Below are 18,141 nucleotides of genomic sequence, written 5' to 3'. Positions count from 1 at the left end.
AAAACTTCCCAGGAGTCATCTCATCATCATCACAGGCAGGATTACAATGTAAGGTGACACCTATATATAGCTAACACAGGATTCACCATTCACAATAGGTAATGTCACAGCTCACCTCCTTCCCTCCCTGCACAGAGCATGCCCACAATAATCTTCCTTAGAAGTCAATGAGTACCCTAATGTACAAAATGTTTATGGAGCTGCTGTATAGCATATCTCTAAATTCTATTAATTGCAGTTCAGGCAAGATGGCCGCCCCCATAGTCCTTGATGAGATATTTAGTGATGATCACGATAGATGAGCGCTCCCTTGTAGATCGTTGGTGCAGACAGTAAATGCTGGCCTAATATTATATAAAAATGAGTTCCTTGAAGTATTGCACTTGGTTAACCATGGTGGAAGTCATACAGTACATGGTCATAGGCGCTTCTTGTCATTGGTATTTAACCCCTCCCTCCCCCCTTTGGAATTTGCTGCCCCCACCTATCCGCCCCGCCTCAGGTCCGACTGCTATTCTGTACATTGTTAATAAATACTTATAGATTTAAAACTGTGCCGCAAGAACTTCACCCCTAAAGAGTCTGTGAAGAGCTGACAAGCCGGCCGTGTGGAAATTGTGAACACAGGCCGGTGCCTCCGTGGCAAATGTCCAAATGGCGGCTTGTTAGGGGCATTCGGTAATGCTGATTTTCTGTACGGATTCACACAATTTTTCTGACTCGGCATCATCTTTGCTGTTTTCTGAGTTCTCCAACGTAATATAACATCCCGAATCTCTCGGACAGTCATTTAGTTCACACTTGTTGGCCGCAGTGTCAGGACTGAGTGTCAGCGCCGCCGAGTCAGCGCCAGAGCCTTGTGAACCTGTCAAAACAGCAGCAGAAACGTTATTTTCCTCAGTGACCCCCGGAAATAAAGTGTAATACTGAAAGAGTGGGGAAGGCAGACACAGGGGCGAAGTTATTACTGGGGTTGCACCAAGAACAGACGTTACGCCTCTCACTTCACTTTTCCAAAGTGTCTAAAAAAGTCGGTGTAATTTGCTACTTGGCCACGATTTAGTGACCTTTATGACATTCAACTTTTTTAAAAAGTTGCGGAATTTGGTGGTCCAAAGTTACTCTACCTCATACAGACATACAGGGGGATATTATGAGCTGCTTCATAGGCCCCCTGCCGGCACATGCCTTGTCATTCAGTAGAGGCACATCTCGCCCCGTCCATGCTCCTACACAGAAATCTGGACCGGCTACAAGCTGGAGTAGATTTCTGGTATAGTTTATGCCAATTATACATAAATGTGTCAATCTGCGGCAGCCACAAAGTATCGTGTCCCCCTTTAGGGAAAGTGGCGCGAAGTGGCAAAGAGCACAAAAAGTCATACAACTTTTGCACAGGATAGCCTTGCTTTCAGTTTATAAATCTCCCCCACAATATTAAAAGACGCAACAAATGTATCAACTTTGTGCAACATTGTTGATAAATTTGTTACATTCTGAACTGAAGGGAAGAGCAGCTGCCAGAAAAGTGGCATCAAAAATGTTGATACGTTTCCCCCATAGAATCAATAGCTATCAATTTATTGTACCAAAAGTAGTTGGACACCCCCCCAAAAATCAGAAGTACTATTTATTTCCATATGGTAATACTTAGCGCGGTTCATTGGCTCTAATGACATTAGATACTCTCTATGACGTACTCTCTACTAATATCTGATAAACATCAGCTTGTAATACCCTCCATTCATCCTGCAAATGCCTGGTAAATTCTCTCAAGAAGATGAATTATCTGGTCTACAAATGGTGCGAGGAGCATAGTCATTGGACAGCTGAGAAATGGAAGAATGTTCTATGAAGGGATGACTCACAGTACTCCATCTTCACATCAGATAGACAGACCTGGGTGCCTTTTGTCTGAGTGTGTTGTGACAGCAGTTAAGTATGGTGGAGGTTCTGTTATGGTCTGGGGATGTGTTGCGTGGCATGGTCTCGGTCCGTTGGTTGTAGTGACAAGAACCATGAACACGGAGGTGTACGCTGACATTCTAGACAGTAGTGCTGCCGACAATGTGATAATACTCTGGGAATGGTCAGCCATACTGCCAACAAAACAATGCGGCTCATCACAAATTCAATGCTGTTTTACTTTGGTTTGAGGATATGGATGTTCCATGATTGGACCGGCTGCACATCTTTGAGACGTACTGGAATGTTAGGTCAGCAAATATGAACAGTGTCCAGAGATCTCTCCCAAGATCTATTTTTACCCAGGACTGTAACAAGGGGGAGCCCTCTACGTCTAGAGGAAGGAAGGTTTCTACCCTGACATAGGAGGGGGTTCTTTACTGTAAGAGCAGTGAGACTACGGAACTCTCTGCCTGAAGATGTGGTGATGGCAAATTCGAAAAAAGAATTTAATAGAGGCCTGGGCGCCTTTCTTGAGCGATACGATAATATATGTTATAATCATTAATAATTTCAGAAGGGGCGGTGATCCGGGGATTATTCCGATTGTTAGATTGGAGTCAGGAAGGACTGTTTTTCCCTTAAATACGGAAAATTAGCTTCTATCTCATTGGGGTTTCTTGTCTTCTTCTGAATCAACATTGGGGGGTAATAGGTTGAACTGGATGGACATATGTCTTTTTTCGGCTATGTTACTATGTCCATCATCTTTCAGAGATCATAGCAGACATTTGCAGGATGAATGGAGGGAAATACCAGCTGAAGTGTATCAGACATTAGTAGAAAGTATCTTATGTGATTAGGGCCAAAGGAACCTCACAAAGTATTAACATATGGAAATAAATACGAGTTCTGATTCTTGCTCAGGTGTCCAAATACTTCTGGTAGGACAGGGCATGTTTGTGGCAGAATCGGGTAAAAGTGGTAGTGCAGACTTTGTAATTCTGATGCTGTTTCTATACAATCCTAAATGAGTGGCACACAAGTCTCGGTTTCTTGCCATCCTGAATCTCTATAACACCATGTAACTTTAAGTACAGAATAACCATCTTAGGAGTTAACACAAGTATTACTCTACAGTAAAAGACTCTTAAAACTGACATTTTTCAGCACCTCTAATCCCACGAATCTTCCTAATGCTCCTCGCCTGTCCTTATATTAACTTTCGTGGGATTACCTGAAACTCCTATGAAGCTCTGACCTATAAAGTCTAATCCTGTATGTATTTTCAAAGTCAAGAGCTGCTTTGGAACCTGCTGGGAAGGAGCACCTGAAGATAATGGCCGGTGCGCACGCTTCGGAGATCTGTGTGAACACATATTTGGGAGCTTCTTTTATCCTTTTATCAGTCTTAACCAAATACTGAAACATTTCAGTGCAAACTAATGAAATGAATCCATTTCTGTATATGCAAATCAGATATATACCCCGCTTCCCTGAAAATAAGACATACCCTGAAAATAAGACATAGCATGATTTTCCACAATTTTTGAGGATGCAAATTGATTTTTCAAACTTTTTGAGGATGCAAAATGATTTTTCAGACTTTTTGAGGATGCTTGAAATATAAGCCCTACTCCAAAATTAAGTCCTGCTAACAGTTAATTAAAAAAGGTCAATTTAAATAGTGTCCAGGCAGCTATACATGCGAAAAAGTTAAACCTTTGTGAACAAAAATTAATATAAGACACTGTCTTATTTTCGGGGGAAACACGGTAGTATTGGAGGTGGGCAATGTCATTCACTACACTACTAGACAATAGGAGACCCTACATGTCTGTTAATTTAGGGGTTTTCCCCCAATTTACAATTACTTCACAACCACTCTGCCCTTTCTGGTTGCTGCTGACCTGAGCAAAGGTCATCATTCCCTGGAAACCCCCTTTAATGGATCAGATAATGCACTGAAAAACTTTTTTTTAAATTTCTAAGTGGAGTGAAATCGAAAAAAAATGCAATTGTCCCTTTTTTTGTGGGGTCTTGTTTTTACGGCGCACACACTGGGGCAAAAAGGGTCAGTACGAAATCTATATAGTTCTTTATGTTGCGCTACTTTACAAAAATTAAATATCTTTAAAAATACATTTTGCCGCCGACCTCCGACCGCCATGATGGCTTCATTTTTTCTATGAAGGCTTGCTTTTGCGTGACAACCTGTGTACACGTACAGCGCACATCTGGTGTCTGTATACATACATACACTGCGGGTGTCAGCCGTCTTTGACAACTGACACCCGACAGCAGCAGCCACAATCAGCATGTACACTAATCACAGCTATTAACCCTTTAAATGCCACTGTCATTTCATCTTCGGAGGTCCTGAACAGCCCCCTTTGCAGTGCAATTGCAGAGTGCCGTACGGTTGTCATTGCAGCCTGCGGCCTTCTGAAAGCCCCCAAGGGTTCCTAGGGCTGCCATGACTGATTGCCTATCAAGATGTGTATGTGGTAAGCTTTGATAAACGGTCTGTCAGAACTCAATATGATGCAATACTAAAGTATTGCATTATACTGTATGCGCAATCAAACAAAACATTAAATAAAAAGTGTTCCAAAAGTTGTATGTACCCCAAAATAGTAATAAAAGCTACAGGTCCCCGTGCAAAAACAAGCCCGCACACAACCTGACTGACAAAAAGACTAAAAAAGTTATAGGGATGGCAACAAAAAGCTAATGATTTCTTAAAGGGTACTTCATTTTTTTAAGTCATACTACAATAAAAAAAAATTACATAAATTTGGTATCACGGTAATCGTACTAACCCACGGAATACAGACAACACCGAACCTTGTAGAGACAAAGGCTCACCAAAAAATTGCGCAGTTGAATTTTTTTCCATTTCTCCCCACTTAGAAACTTTCACAATACATTATATGGTCTGTTAAATGGTGGAATTAAAAAAAAAAGTCGTCCCGCAAAAAACAAGCCCTTGTGTACCTTTGTAACCGGAAAAATTAAAAAAATCATGATTTTTTTGAAAGTGGGGGAAAAAAAAGAAAAAAAAGGAAGAAAGGCCGCAGCAGGAAGGGGTTAAAGTTCATCTCTAGTAATGACTTTCGCTCATCTGTAGGACAGAATGGTTGTGCTTGAGGTAACGCGATATACAATAACTCACAGTCACAATCTTGCAAGTTCTCGATGGCGATCAGGAGTCTCATCCGTTCCTCGGGGTTTGTGATATTGAGCTCGCAGAGATGACTCTCCTTTATGTCCTTTAGATCCTCAAGATTCTCATATCCATTCAGTAGAAGGCTTGACATATATTCCTGGGAGACATGACAGCGCGGTAAAAAGACGCAAGAGAAATTATGTAAATACTGACGGTATCCGGTATACTGTGCAGATGAGAACGGTACAATCACACATCGGTCAGCTTTTTGGCAACCTCACAATAACAAGGGGGGCGGTACTCGTCATTGAATTGGCTAAAAAGTGGCACAAGACGAGTAGAGGTTAAGAGATTTTCTAGTTTTATGTAAATAAAGCAGAATCACTACATACATAAAAAAAACGTTTTCTAATAATACATCGAAGCCCGGCTGTATGCCTCCTCCATAATGGAAAAATGAGGTACACTTGGGAGGTACCTTTAAGGTTCCATCCCTCCTCTTTGACCCCTCCCTATTTTCTTACCCTCCATTCCCCCACCCCCCTGTAAAGTTGTTAATTGCATGTATACTAATGTACACTAGTCTATACATGCATGTATGGATCTGCTTTGTATACTTTGGAAATGCCAATAAAAGTCTATTGTTTAAAAAAATATATATTATACACCGCATGGCCCCTTTTTTACAGCCCCTGGCACTCTGGTGGTTGGAGATTCCCCATATGGAAATTAGAGCCGTGCCCCCAGAGTGCAGCATGAAATTACGTGAAGTAACCCATGGGGGAAATGGGAAATGACATTACTTAACATTGGCTGTAATCGTATCACTGAGCACCAACCCCGCTGTCCGACCAAGCAGGGAGAAGTGATGTAGTCAGTGGCTCCAGCCCAGCCGCATGGTCTATTAGGGGTCCGAGGTGGTCTGAAATCCACCTCCATTCTCTGTCTCACCCCAGCTTCCTGCCTGGTGTGCCCGGCAGCTGAATATACAGATGTAACAGTCGTTAACATGACCGGCGCAGCGTGATAACTTCATTTACAGCATTGTAGCCGAGTTATCATAATGCGTTAAAGGTCAAGCTGACACTTGCTACATCTGTAAGTAGAAGTGCAGCACAAGCTTTGTGTATGGAGAGCCAATCCCAATTACACTAAGGAGAAGCGGATTATAAACTACAGGCCACAAGTATCAGGTAACTTCTGCACATATAGTGAATGACCGTTTATTAGAGCCATCCTTTCATGATTGGCGCTTCCCTGTATGGACATTAGAGCCGTGACCCCGGAGTGCAGCATAAAATCACGTGACAAGTTTTCCGTGGATCAGTTTCAGCGTGAATCCACATTAGATGGGAAAATCCAGTGATCTGAGCGACTTCCAACGAGATCCGGTCATTGGTGCTGGACTAGCCGGGCCGGGTTCTCACTGCGAACTGCATTGGGTATACAGAGAATGGTGTGATCAAGGAAAAACATCCTGTAGAAATAACTCATCACTGAAAGGGGTCAGAGGAGGATGTCAGGAATCGTTCTGATGAACAGATGCTGCACAGTCAGCTGGTGCCCCAACTAACATTTCTGAATGCCAGGTAGTTATTCCTTAGCACAGATGAGCTATAACAGCAGACGACCAGTTCCGGGGCCCTTGCTGTCTATGAGAAACAGAAAGCTGAGACTTCAGGGGGCAAAAGAGTGCAAAATTGTATCACTGAGCAGCGGAAATATATCACCTGGTCCTTCTCTGACCCTTTCGCTGGATGTTTTCCCTCGATCCTGTCATTTTCTGTATTCTCTGCAAACTGTTAAATGAGAAAGCCCCCGGCAGTTGGCAGTGACATCCCGACCCCGGCTAGTCTAGCATCGATGACCGAACCTCGTTGGAATCACTCAGATCCCTGGATTTTCCCATCTAATGTGGATTCACACTGAAACTGATCCACGGAAAACTTGACACGTGATTTTATGCCGCACTCCGGGGGCACAGGGAGAATTACCATACAGGGAAGCGCCAATCATGAAAGGGGCGATATCTCTAATAAAGGGGCCATTCAGTATATATGTGGCAGGATTAGATGTGGGATGACATTAAAGGGGTTTTGTCATAGAAAAAAATTGTATTTGCCTATTCCTGCTCAGGCAGCCTTCTTACCGCATCTTCTTCTAGCTCCTGCAGTCCCCCAGGTCACCTCACCTCCAGCCGGCCAAATCCTCTGCTTCTGGTGACGAAGTGTCCATACTCGGCAGTATCCTTCCGGCAGGGCAATGTACACTACGCCACTAGTGACGTAACGTTGACTGCCTAGAAGGAATGGCGAGCTATTGCAGAGACTGCGCATGCGTGTTCTCGTGCTGAAACAGAATATGAACACTCACGGCTAGAGAGCGCGGATGTGCAATCTCGCCAATAGCTCGGCAAGAAGAAGAATGCGGAGAATAGGCGCTCCAAAACGATAAGAAGAGGATCCGACCGGCTGGAGGTGACGTGAGCTGGGAGCCAGGAGAAGATCGGGGAGGAGAAGATGTGGCAAGACGGCTGTCTGGGGAGGAATAGGTAATTATTGATTTTTTTTTTCTAATGACAGAACCGCTTTAATAGAGGAATTTCCATCAAGTACCAGTAGCCACCACTAGGCCACCGCCTATGAAACGCTCCACTTCCTACCTGTAAGTTGAATCTCTCCAGAAGCTCTTGCAGTGTTTTCGGCCTCGGGCGCTTACTTCTCTTCCTTACTATTCTCCTGGGCGCTTCCTCCTCAGATATGATGTCTACATATATAAATTTAAAATTCCCAACTTTGTTGTTCAGCATGCCAGTCCAGATGCCCATTGGTGTTTTGTAGATGATATCTATGATGTCACCTTTCTGGAAAACAATGATAAAGCGTGTCATTTCACGGTGAACTATGGGTGCACAACCAGAGGCGCAACGTGAAGCTCCCGGGCCCCGATGCAAAACTTGTAACAGGGCCCCCAACTATAATGCTTTACTTCTAGTACTGGGCTCCCTATATGGAGAAGAGAGGCCTTATGGGCCCCCTAAGGCTCCTGGGCCCGGGTGCAACTGCATCCCCTGCACCCCCTATAGTTACGCCCCTGGGCGGTTGTCATCTGGCGCTTTACCTTGATTTTCAGCGAATCTGTGTCATATGGGCTGGGGGTGAAGTCAGTATGGACTTTTGCTCGACCACAAAACGGACCGGTATAAGGAATTTCATCATCAAGTCTAAAGCTATCCCTGTTACTGGTTCCATCAGAGCAGCTGGTGACGCCACCTAGAGGGAAGAATTGTAGTTAGTTATATACATTTTTGTTACAAAGTGAAACATTTTTACTCTTTTTGCTAGAATTGTGTTTCCACTGCATGAACTACATTCATAGAGGACAGACCGGTGATTTCACACTAGCACTGGAGGCAAAAGAAGAACCAGTATAATAACCTTAAACTGATCCCACAAAAAACATTGTTTCTACTTAAATGCAGCCGAAAATTATAAACATTTTTTTGTATTGAATGACCATTTTTTTTAGTTTTTTTCCTCCCCTCTTTTAAGAATTCATAACTCCTTTATTTATCTATCGACGTCCCTGTAAGAGGGCTTGTCTTTTGAGAGACGCGTTATATTTTTCAATGTACCAATTAATGTGCCGTATAATGTACTGAAAAACTTTAAAAAACTTCTAAGTGGAGAGAAATGGGAAAAAAAGGAAATTCCTCCATCTTTCGGTATGTCTTGTTTCATCGCTCCGGGGATTTAAATGTTGCTGTCGGGATTGACAGCGGCATTTAAGAGGTTAACAGCTCAGATGAGCCACGTGGTTTATCAGAGCTTTGCTGCCGGGTGTCGGCTTTAAGAAACAGCCGGCAACTGCAAAGTATGGAGGGAGATCTCCCTTCACAGATGTCCTGCAGCTGCAGGCTGTCAGAAGGCGCATTGATAATCGTTAAGGGGTTAGAAAATGTTTCAATCCCCAGATATTCCAGCTAATGTTAGAATAGTGCCACCTGCTGTTCATAATTTTTGTCCACCTCGGTAAATTGTCAAGGTGATCAGATAAGCTCAGTCTTGCACATGGTCACTCTACGTCTGAGTGCGATTCTCTCTTCCCCTATTCTCTCTATAGACTTCTATGGCTGCATGAGAGAGCCATCCTCCTGCACTTGACAACAGGCAGTGGACAGCAAATTAGAAGGAAGAGAGCCCCCTAGTGGCCAGCACTTCAGAGGAATTTTTCAGCACAGAAAATCATTTACGTTTTGTAAAGCGCTTTGCTCGTTTGTTAATTATCACATTGGCTATCACATACGCACGAGTTCGTTGAAAGTGTGATGAGCATGTAAATGTCAAGTTAAAATTAGTTTCAGCTGTATGGATACTTTTGTACCACCCCATCCAATAATTATTTATGTCCCATCAGTCAGATCACTTTGGCCATCGCCACTCAGAAAATTATTTTCTACTTGAATTGATATTAAACGATATTTGTAAGTGAACATCTTATGTTACTACATGTACTAATTACTTAATTTAAGCGATTTTCCCAGGCAAATACTATTGATGACCTATACTTCAGTCCAGCACTCAAGATCCCTGCCGATCAGCTGATTGAGCGCCTGCTGTCAACACCACAACACACAGGAGTATGGAACAGAAGCAGATAGCTCCGACTCTTGCATAGTGTCTGGAACTCGTAATTGCAGGCACAGTTTCCATTAAAACCAATGACAGATGTGCCTGCAATTACAAGCACCAGCCACTGCACAGGGGGTCGGAGCTAACTGCTTCTTCTCTGTACTCCTGTTTGTTGTATCCCTGACAACAGGCACATGATCAGCTGATCGGCCGAGGACCCCAGCCGATCAACTATTGATAGGGCATCAATAGTATTTGCTTGAAAAAGCTCTCTAACTGGTCCAATTTTAATGCACACTTACTGGATGAACTCTGACCGCTGTTCAGGCTATAGAGACTTTCAACAGATTCGCTGGGTCTGAGAGTGGCTTTTTCTGTGGCGAGTCCTCCTGCCTGATCAGGGTCTCGATAAGTAAAAGTCCCGTCAACCTCTTCACTCTGAATAAGAAAAGGAAGTGATAAGTAATAAGGGACAGTTACAGTTGTCACAAACTTTGATGGCATCTATAAACTTTACCGGGTGCCAAGCGTTCAATATAGAGATGAGCGAACGCGTTCGTCCGAGCTTGATATTCGTGCGAATATTAGGGTGTTCGGGATGTTCGTTATTCGTAACGAACACCATGCGGTGTTCTGGTTACTTTCACTTACTTCCCTGAGACGTTTGCGCGCTTTTCTGGCCAATTGAAAGACAGGGAAGGCATTACAACTTCCCCCTGTGACGTTCAAGCCCTATACCACCCCCCTGCTGTGAGTGGCTGGCGAGATCAGGTGTTCGCCTAATATAAAAGTCGGCCCCTCCCGCGGCTCGCCTCAGATGCCTGGTGAGTTAGATGAGGGACAGTGCTGTTTATACCGGAGCTGCTGTAGGGAAAGAATTGGTAGTTAGTGTAGGCTTCAAGACCCCCCAAAGGTCCTTATTAGGGCCACTGATAGCTGTGTGTTGGCTGCTGTTAGCAGTGGCATTTTTTTTTTTCTCAAAATCGGCTCTGCAGAGCGTTGCACCTGGCATTAGGGACAGAAGTGCTGCATAGGCAGGGAGAGTGTTAGGAGTGAGTGTAGCCTTCAAGAACCTCAACGGTCCTTTCTAGGGCCATATTTATCCGTGTGCAGTTCTGTTCAGGCTGCTGTTAGCTGTGCTGCATTTTTTTTGGGCTTCTCAAAATCGCCTCTGCAGAGCATTCCACCCTCCATTGATACTGCAGGGAAAGAATTGTATAGGCAGGGCCACAACACAGTTATTATTCATTGAATATACGCAGTGCTGCCTTTTGCTTGTAAAACAAGTGAAAATAATTCTATTTGTCCTGCCTCTGTCCGTCCTAACGCCTGTGGACACGTGTGAGCTGCGTGAAAAACATTGCTAAATCATACGCACCCAGCTACGCTTTACTGCTGGCTTCGCCATTTGCTTTCCTTAATTGGGAAAAAAAATACCTGCTCTGCCAGAGTTATAATAACTCTGCTACCCTCACGTTCTGTGACACATAAGCAGGGACACAGCACAGTTATTAAACTTCTCATGTTCATTGAATATACGCAGTGCTGCCTTTTGGTGGGAAAAAACTGAAAACAAATCTATTTGTCCAGCCTCTGTCCGTCCTAAGGGCTGTGGACACGTGTGAGCTGCGTGAAAAACATTGCTAAATCAGACGCACCCAGCTACGCTTTACTGCTGGCTTCGCCATTTGCTTTCCTTAATTGGGAAAAAAAATACCTGCTCTGCCAGAGTTATCATAACTCTGCTACCCTCACGTTCTGTGACACATTAGCAGGGACACAGCACAGTTATTAAACTTAGATTATTCATTCACTAAAGGCAGTGGGGCCGTTCGTTTTCCAAAAAGTGCAAAAATTATATTTGGCCTGCAGTCTTGCGCCAATTTATTTCCTGCCTGTGAAATCAAATCACTGGTAATACAGCATGCTGAGGGGTAGGGGTAGGCCTAGAGGACGTGGACGCGGCCGAGGACGCGGAGGGCCAAGTCAGGGTGTGGGCACAGGCCGAGCTCCTGATCCCGGTGTGTCGCAGCCGACTGCTGCGCGATTAGGAGAGAGGCACGTTTCTGGCGTCCCCACATTCATCGCCCAATTAATGGGTCCACGCGGGAGACGGTTATTAGAAAATGAGCAGTGTGAGCAGGTCCTGTCCTGGATGGCAGAAAGTGCTTCGAGCAACCTATCGTCAACACGCAGTTCTGCGCCGTCCACTGCTGCAAATCCGAATCCTCTGTCTGCTGCTCCTCCTTCCTCCCAGCCTCCTCACTCCACTACAATGACACCTGCTCAGGAGCGGGAACACTCCCAGGAACTGTTCTCGGGCCCCTGCTCAGATTGGGCAGCAGCGGTTCCTCTCCCACCAGAGGAGTTTATAGTCACTGATGCCCAACCATTCGAAAGTTCCCGGGGTCCGGGGGATGAGGCTGGGGACTTCCGCCAACTGTCTCAACAACTTTCTGTGGGTGAGGAGGACGATGACGATCAGACACAGTTGTCTTGCAGTGAGGTAGTAGTAAGGGCAGTAAGTCCGAGGGAGCAGCGCACAGAGGATTCGGAGGAAGAGCAGCAGGACGATGAGGTGACTGACCCCACCTGGTGTGCAACGCTTACTCAGGAGGACAGGTCTTCAGAGGGGGAGTCAAGGGCATCAGCAGGGCAGGTTGCAAGAGGCAGTGCGGTGGCCAGGGCCAGGGGTAGAGGCAGGGCCAGACCGAATAATCCACCAAGTGTTTCCCAAAGCGCCCCCTCGCGCCATGCCACCCTGCAGAGGCCGAGGTGCTCTAAGGTCTGGCAGTTTTTCACCGAGACGCCTGACGACCGACGAACAGTGGTGTGCAACCTTTGTTGCGCAAAGCTCAGCCGGGGAGCCAACACCAACAGCCTCACCACCACCACCATGCGCAGGCATATGATGGCCAAGCACCCCACAAGGTGGGACGAAGGCCGTTCAGCGCCTCCGGTTTGCACCCCTGCCTCTCCCCCTGTGCCCCAACCTGCCACTGAGATGCAACCCCCCTCTCAGGACACAGGCACTACCGCCTCATGGCCTGCACCCACACCCTCATCTCCGCTGTCCTCGGCCCCATCCAGCAGTGTAGTTCAGCGCACCGTCCAGCCGTCGCTTGCGCAAGTGTTCGAGCGCAAGCGCAAGTACGCCGCCACGCACCCGCACGCTCAAACGTTAACCGTCCGCATCGCAAAATTCATCAGCCTTGAGATGCTGCCGTATAGGGTTGTGGAAACGGAGTCCTTCAAAAGTATCATGGAGGCGGCGGCCCCGCGCTACTCAGTTCCCAGTCGCCACTACTTTTCCCGATGTGCCGTCCCAGCCCTGCACGACCACGTCTCCCGCAACATTGTACGCGCCCTCACCAACGCGGTTACTGCCACGGTCCACTTAACTACGGACACGTGGACAAGCACAGGCGGGCAGGGCCACTACATCTCCCTGACGGCACATTGGGTGAATTTAGTGGAGGCTGGGACAGAGTCAGAGCCTGGGACCGCTCACGTCCTACCCACCCCCAGAATTGCGGGCCCCAGCTCGGTGCTGGTATCTGCGGAGGTGTATGCTTCCTCCACTAAAGCACCCTCCTCCTCCTCCTCCTCCTCTGTCTCGCAATCAAGATGTGTTAGCAGCAGCATGTCGCCAGCAGTCGGTGTCGCGCGGTGTGGCAGCACAGCGGTGGGCAAGCGTCAGCAGGCCGTGCTGAAACTACTCAGCTTAGGCGATAAGAGGCACACGGCCCACGAACTGCTGCAGGGTCTGACACAGCAGACCGACCGCTGGCTTGCGCCGCTGAGCCTCCAACCGGGCATGGTCGTGTGTGACAACGGCCGTAACCTGGTGGCGGCTCTGCAGCTCGGCAGCCTCACGCACGTGCCATGCCTGGCCCACGTCTTTAATTTGGTGGTTCAGCGCTTTCTGAAAAGCTACCCACGCTTGTCAGACCTGCTCGTAAAGGCGCGCCGGCTCTGCGCACATTTCCGCAAGTCCCACACGGACGCTGCCACCCTGCGCACCCTGCAACATCACTTTAAGCTGCCAGTGCACCGACTGCTGTGCGACGTGCCCACACGGTGGAACTCTACGCTCCACATGTTGGCCAGGCTCTATGAACAACGGAGAGCTATAGTCGAATACCAACTCCAACATGGGCGGCGCAGTGGGAGTCAGCCTCCTCAATTCCTTTCAGAAGAGTGGGCCTGGTTGGCAGACATCTGCCATGTCCTTGGTAATTTTGAGGAGTCTACCCAGGTGGTGAGCGGCGATGCTACAATCATTAGCGTCACCATTCCTCTGCTATGCATCTTGAGAAATTCCCTGCAAACCATAAAGGCAGCTGCTTTGCGCTCGGAAACGGGGGCGGGGGAAGACAGTATGCCGCTGGATAGTCAGGGCACCCTCCTGTCTATTTCTCAGCGCGTACAGGAGGAGGAGGAGCATGAGGAGGATGAGGAGGAGGGGGAAGAGACAGCTTGGGCCGCTGCTGACGGTACACCGGCTGATTGCCTGTCATCCTTTCAGCGTGTATGGCCTGAGGAGGAGGAGGAGGAGGAGGATCCTGAAAGTGATCTTCCTAGTGAGGACAGCCATGTGTTGCGTACTGGTACCCTGGCACACATGGCTGACTTCATGTTAGGATGCCTTTCTCGTGACCCTCGCGTTGCACGCATTCTGGCCACGACGGATTACTGGGTGTACACACTGCTCGATCCACGGTATAAGGAGAACCTGCCCACTCTGATTCCCGAAGAGGAAAGGGGTTCGAGAGTGTTGCTATACCACAGGACCCTTGCGGACAAGCTGATGGTAAAATTCCCAGCCGACAGCGCTAGTGGCAGAAGGCGCAGTACCGAGGGCAAGGTAGCAGGGGATGTGCGTAGATCGAGCAGCATGTACATCCCAGGCAGTGCAACAGTCTTTAAGGGCCTGGCCAGCTTTATGGCTCCCCACCAAGACTGTGTCACCGCTCCACAGTCACGGCTGAGTCGGCGGGAGCACTGTAAAAGGATGGTGAGGGAGTACGTAGCGGATCGCACGACCATCCTTGGTGACGCCTCTGCCCCCTACAACTACTGGGTGTCGAAGCTGGACACGTGGCCTGAACTCGCGCTGTATGCCCTGGAGGTGCTTGCTTGTCCTGCGGCTAGCGTCTTGTCGGAGAGGGTGTTTAGTGCGGCTGGGGGAATCATCACAGATAAGCGTAGCCGCTTGTCAACCGACAGTGCCGACAGGCTTACACTCATCAAGATGAACAAAGGCTGGATTTCCCCAGACTTCAGTTCTCCACCAGCGGACAGCAGCGATACGTAAGCAATACGTAGGCTGCACCCGCGGATGGAAGCTACGTTCTCTCTCACCATCCAAAACGGGGACATTTCTGCTTCATCAATCTGTGTCTAATATTCCTCCTCCTCCTCCTCCTGCTCCTCCTCCTGAAACCTCACGTAATCACGCTGAACGGGCAATTTTTCTTAGGGCCACAAGGCTCAGTCAAATAATTTTTCAGAACAATTTTTAAAAGTTTCAATGCGCTTAAAAGCATTGGAACTTTAACTTGAACCAATTTTTCGTTACACTGGGCTGCCTCCAGGCCTAGTTACCACTTAAGCCACATTAACCAAAGCGATTAATGTGTTTCACCTGCCCTCTTGGCTGGCCATGGCCAATTTTTGGGATGTACATTAGTACTGTTGATACAGCAATTTTTGTGGGCCCTCGCCTACAGTGTAATCAAATTAATTTTTAGCCCACCTGCATTACAGCTGACGTAACCTCAGCTGTGTTGGGCAATGCAATGGGATATTTTTATGTACCGCCGGTGGGTTCCAGGGACCCACCCATGCTGTAGGTGCACACGGAGTTTTTAATACATCTGTACACTTCTAAAGAACCCCAGTCTGACTGGGGCATGCAGTGTGGGCCGAAGCCCACCTGTATTACGCACGACATTACTACCTCAGCTGTGTTGGGCAATGCAATGGGATATTTCTATGTACCGCCGGTGGCTTCCTGGCACCCACCCAGGCAGTGGGTCCACAGGGAGTTTAACCTACATGTGTCCACTTGTAAAGAACCCCAGTCTGACTGGGGCATGCAGTGTGGGCCGAAGCCCACCTGTATTAAGCACGACATTACTACCTCAGCTGTGTTGGGCAATGCAATGGGATATTTCTGTGTACCGCCGCTGGCTTCCTGGCACCCACCCAGGCAGTGGGTCCACAGGGAATTATAAATGCATCTGTTTCCACTTATAAAGAAACCCAGTCTGACTGGGGCATGCAGTGTGGGCCGAAACCCACCTGCATTAACCCTTTCCAGTCCACTGTGTGACCTGTGAAGACATTAGGGTTTAAGGCTGTACAGCTCCGTTGTTGGTAGACGTCCGTCGGGGTTCTCTTACTGTATATTGCCAGCCTCTCTGCTGTCGGAGCCTATCCTACGTGTCAGCTCATGCAGTACTGGCTTTAGCCAGCATATAGCGCCGTTGTATAACGGCAGAAAAAGAGTAAGCCCCCTAGGAAAACCATATACAAATTGGATTGGAAAGGGTTAAGCACAACATTACTACCTCAGCTGTGTTGGGCAATGCAATGGGATATTTCTATGTACCGCCGGTGGCTTCCTGGCACCCACCCATGCTGTAGGTGCACACGGAGTTTTTACTACATCTGTCCACTTGTAAAGAACCCCAGTCTGACTGGGGCATGCAGTGTGGGCCGAAGCCCACCTGCATTAAGCACGACATTACTACCTCAGCTGTGTTGGGCAATGCAATGGGATATTTCTGTGTACCACCGGTGGGTTCCAGGGAGCCACCCATGCTGTGGGTCGACAGGGACTTCACAATAGGGAGTTGTACCTGCCTGTGTCTATGAATTAAAAAGCCCGGTCTGACTGGGGCATGCAGACACCTTGACAGAATGAATAGTGTGTGGCACATAGGTTCCCCATTGCTATGCCCACGTGTGCAGCTCCTGATGGCGGTGGCACAGGATTCTATTTCTCATTGCTTCTGTACAGCATTGTGGGCTATCGCTCCGCCACTTTTAAAGAGGGTCGCTGCCTAGCCGTGCCAACCTCTGCAGTGTGTGCCTGCGGTCCCTCGTCATGGCAGACGCAATTCTAAATAGACATGAGCGTGGTGTGGCATGAGGGCAGCTGAAGGCTGCCCAGGGACACTTTGGTGTGCGCTGTGGGGGGGAGGGGGGGCGGTTGGTCAGCATGTAAGCCAGGAGAAGTGTCAGTGGAGTGTCATGCAGGCAGTGATTGTGCTTTGTTGGAGGTAGTGTGGTGCTTAGCAAAGGTATGCCATGCTAATGAGGGCTTTTCAGAAGTAAAAGTTGTTGGGAGGGGGGGGGGCCCACTCTTGCCGGTATTGTGGCTTAATAGTGGGACCTGTGAACTTGAGATGCAGCCCAACATGTAGCCCCTCGCCTGCCCTATCCGTCACTGTGTCATTCCCATCACTTTCTTGAATTGCCCAGATTTTCACACATGAAAACCTTAGCGAGCATCGGCGAAATACAAAAATGTTCTGGTCGCCCATTGACTTCAATGGGGTTCGTTGTTCGAAACGAACCCTCGAGCATCACGGGAATTTCGTTCCGAATAACGAACACCCGAACATTTTGGTGTTCGCTCATCTCTAGTTCAATATAGTATAGTATAAAACACAGCAAGAAGCTGCATACAAGATGTAGCAAAGTTTAAAGCGACCCTCTAAGGCTGGACAAACAAAGATGGCCGAACCAGCTTCACTATGTATTAGTATGCATGATTAGAAAAACTCTACACCTGCAATAATTGACATGAGTCGTGCCGGCCAGTCAGTCAGCATGTAGGGTTGACTATACACAGGGTACATCAGGTAGTCAGAAAAGTGGTTCGGCCATGTTTGTTTGTCCAGGCCAGAAGGTCGCTTTAACCTGAGACTTAACAGGTTGTGATAACTTTCTGTGCCACAGTTTATTTGCCCTTTCAATTGCCTTACAATGAGTTTTGTTGTGTTAACCCCTTAGTGACTGCCAATACACTAATGGGCTTTAAACCTACACATACATCTTTTAAGGTAGTGGCTTGACTGCCTACTGACAGCCAGGCTCCTGCTCTAACTGCCAAGAGTGGAGAATCCTGAGATCCTGGAAGTTTAACCCCTTAAATGCCACAATCAATAGCAACAGCAGCATGTAAGAAGATAATAAGGAAAGGAGGCTCCTCCTGCCACCCACTGCAACCCCACAATGTGATCGCAAGGTATCAATAGGTTCCCATGGAAGCCGGAAGCTTGGCATTTCGGCCATGTAATTCAGCTTATGGCACACTGCCTCTGGCAGAGTCTAATAGGCTGCCTTCATAGGCATTGTAGAATGAACTACCTAAGTAATACATTGTACTATCCTATCGATCAAATGATTGTAACTTCAGGTCCT

At 47.4% G+C, this 18,141-nt stretch overlaps 1 protein-coding gene across 1 annotated transcript in view; it reads right to left on the bottom strand.

The window, feature by feature from the left end:
- Positions 1-503: 503 nt before the first annotated feature.
- The window catches only part of SAMSN1 (SAM domain, SH3 domain and nuclear localization signals 1), a 37,832-nt gene continuing 20,194 nt past the window's right edge, over positions 504-18,141 (bottom strand). The window contains exons 4-8 of the mRNA XM_066599119.1: positions 10,008-10,143; positions 8,195-8,346; positions 7,737-7,937; positions 5,081-5,231; positions 504-865 (exon numbers count right to left, since the gene is read on the bottom strand). Of these exons, the coding sequence (XP_066455216.1) occupies positions 666-865; positions 5,081-5,231; positions 7,737-7,937; positions 8,195-8,346; positions 10,008-10,143 (840 nt within the window). The 3' untranslated portion in view covers positions 504-665. The remainder of the gene's footprint in view (positions 866-5,080; positions 5,232-7,736; positions 7,938-8,194; positions 8,347-10,007; positions 10,144-18,141) is intronic.

The sequence above is a fragment of the Eleutherodactylus coqui genome, chromosome 4 (genome assembly GCF_035609145.1).
Source record: "Eleutherodactylus coqui strain aEleCoq1 chromosome 4, aEleCoq1.hap1, whole genome shotgun sequence".
NCBI lineage: Eukaryota > Metazoa > Chordata > Amphibia > Anura > Eleutherodactylidae > Eleutherodactylus > Eleutherodactylus coqui.
The sequence above is the reverse complement of the archived record's forward strand: the minus strand, read 5'-3'. Positions and strand labels throughout refer to the sequence as shown.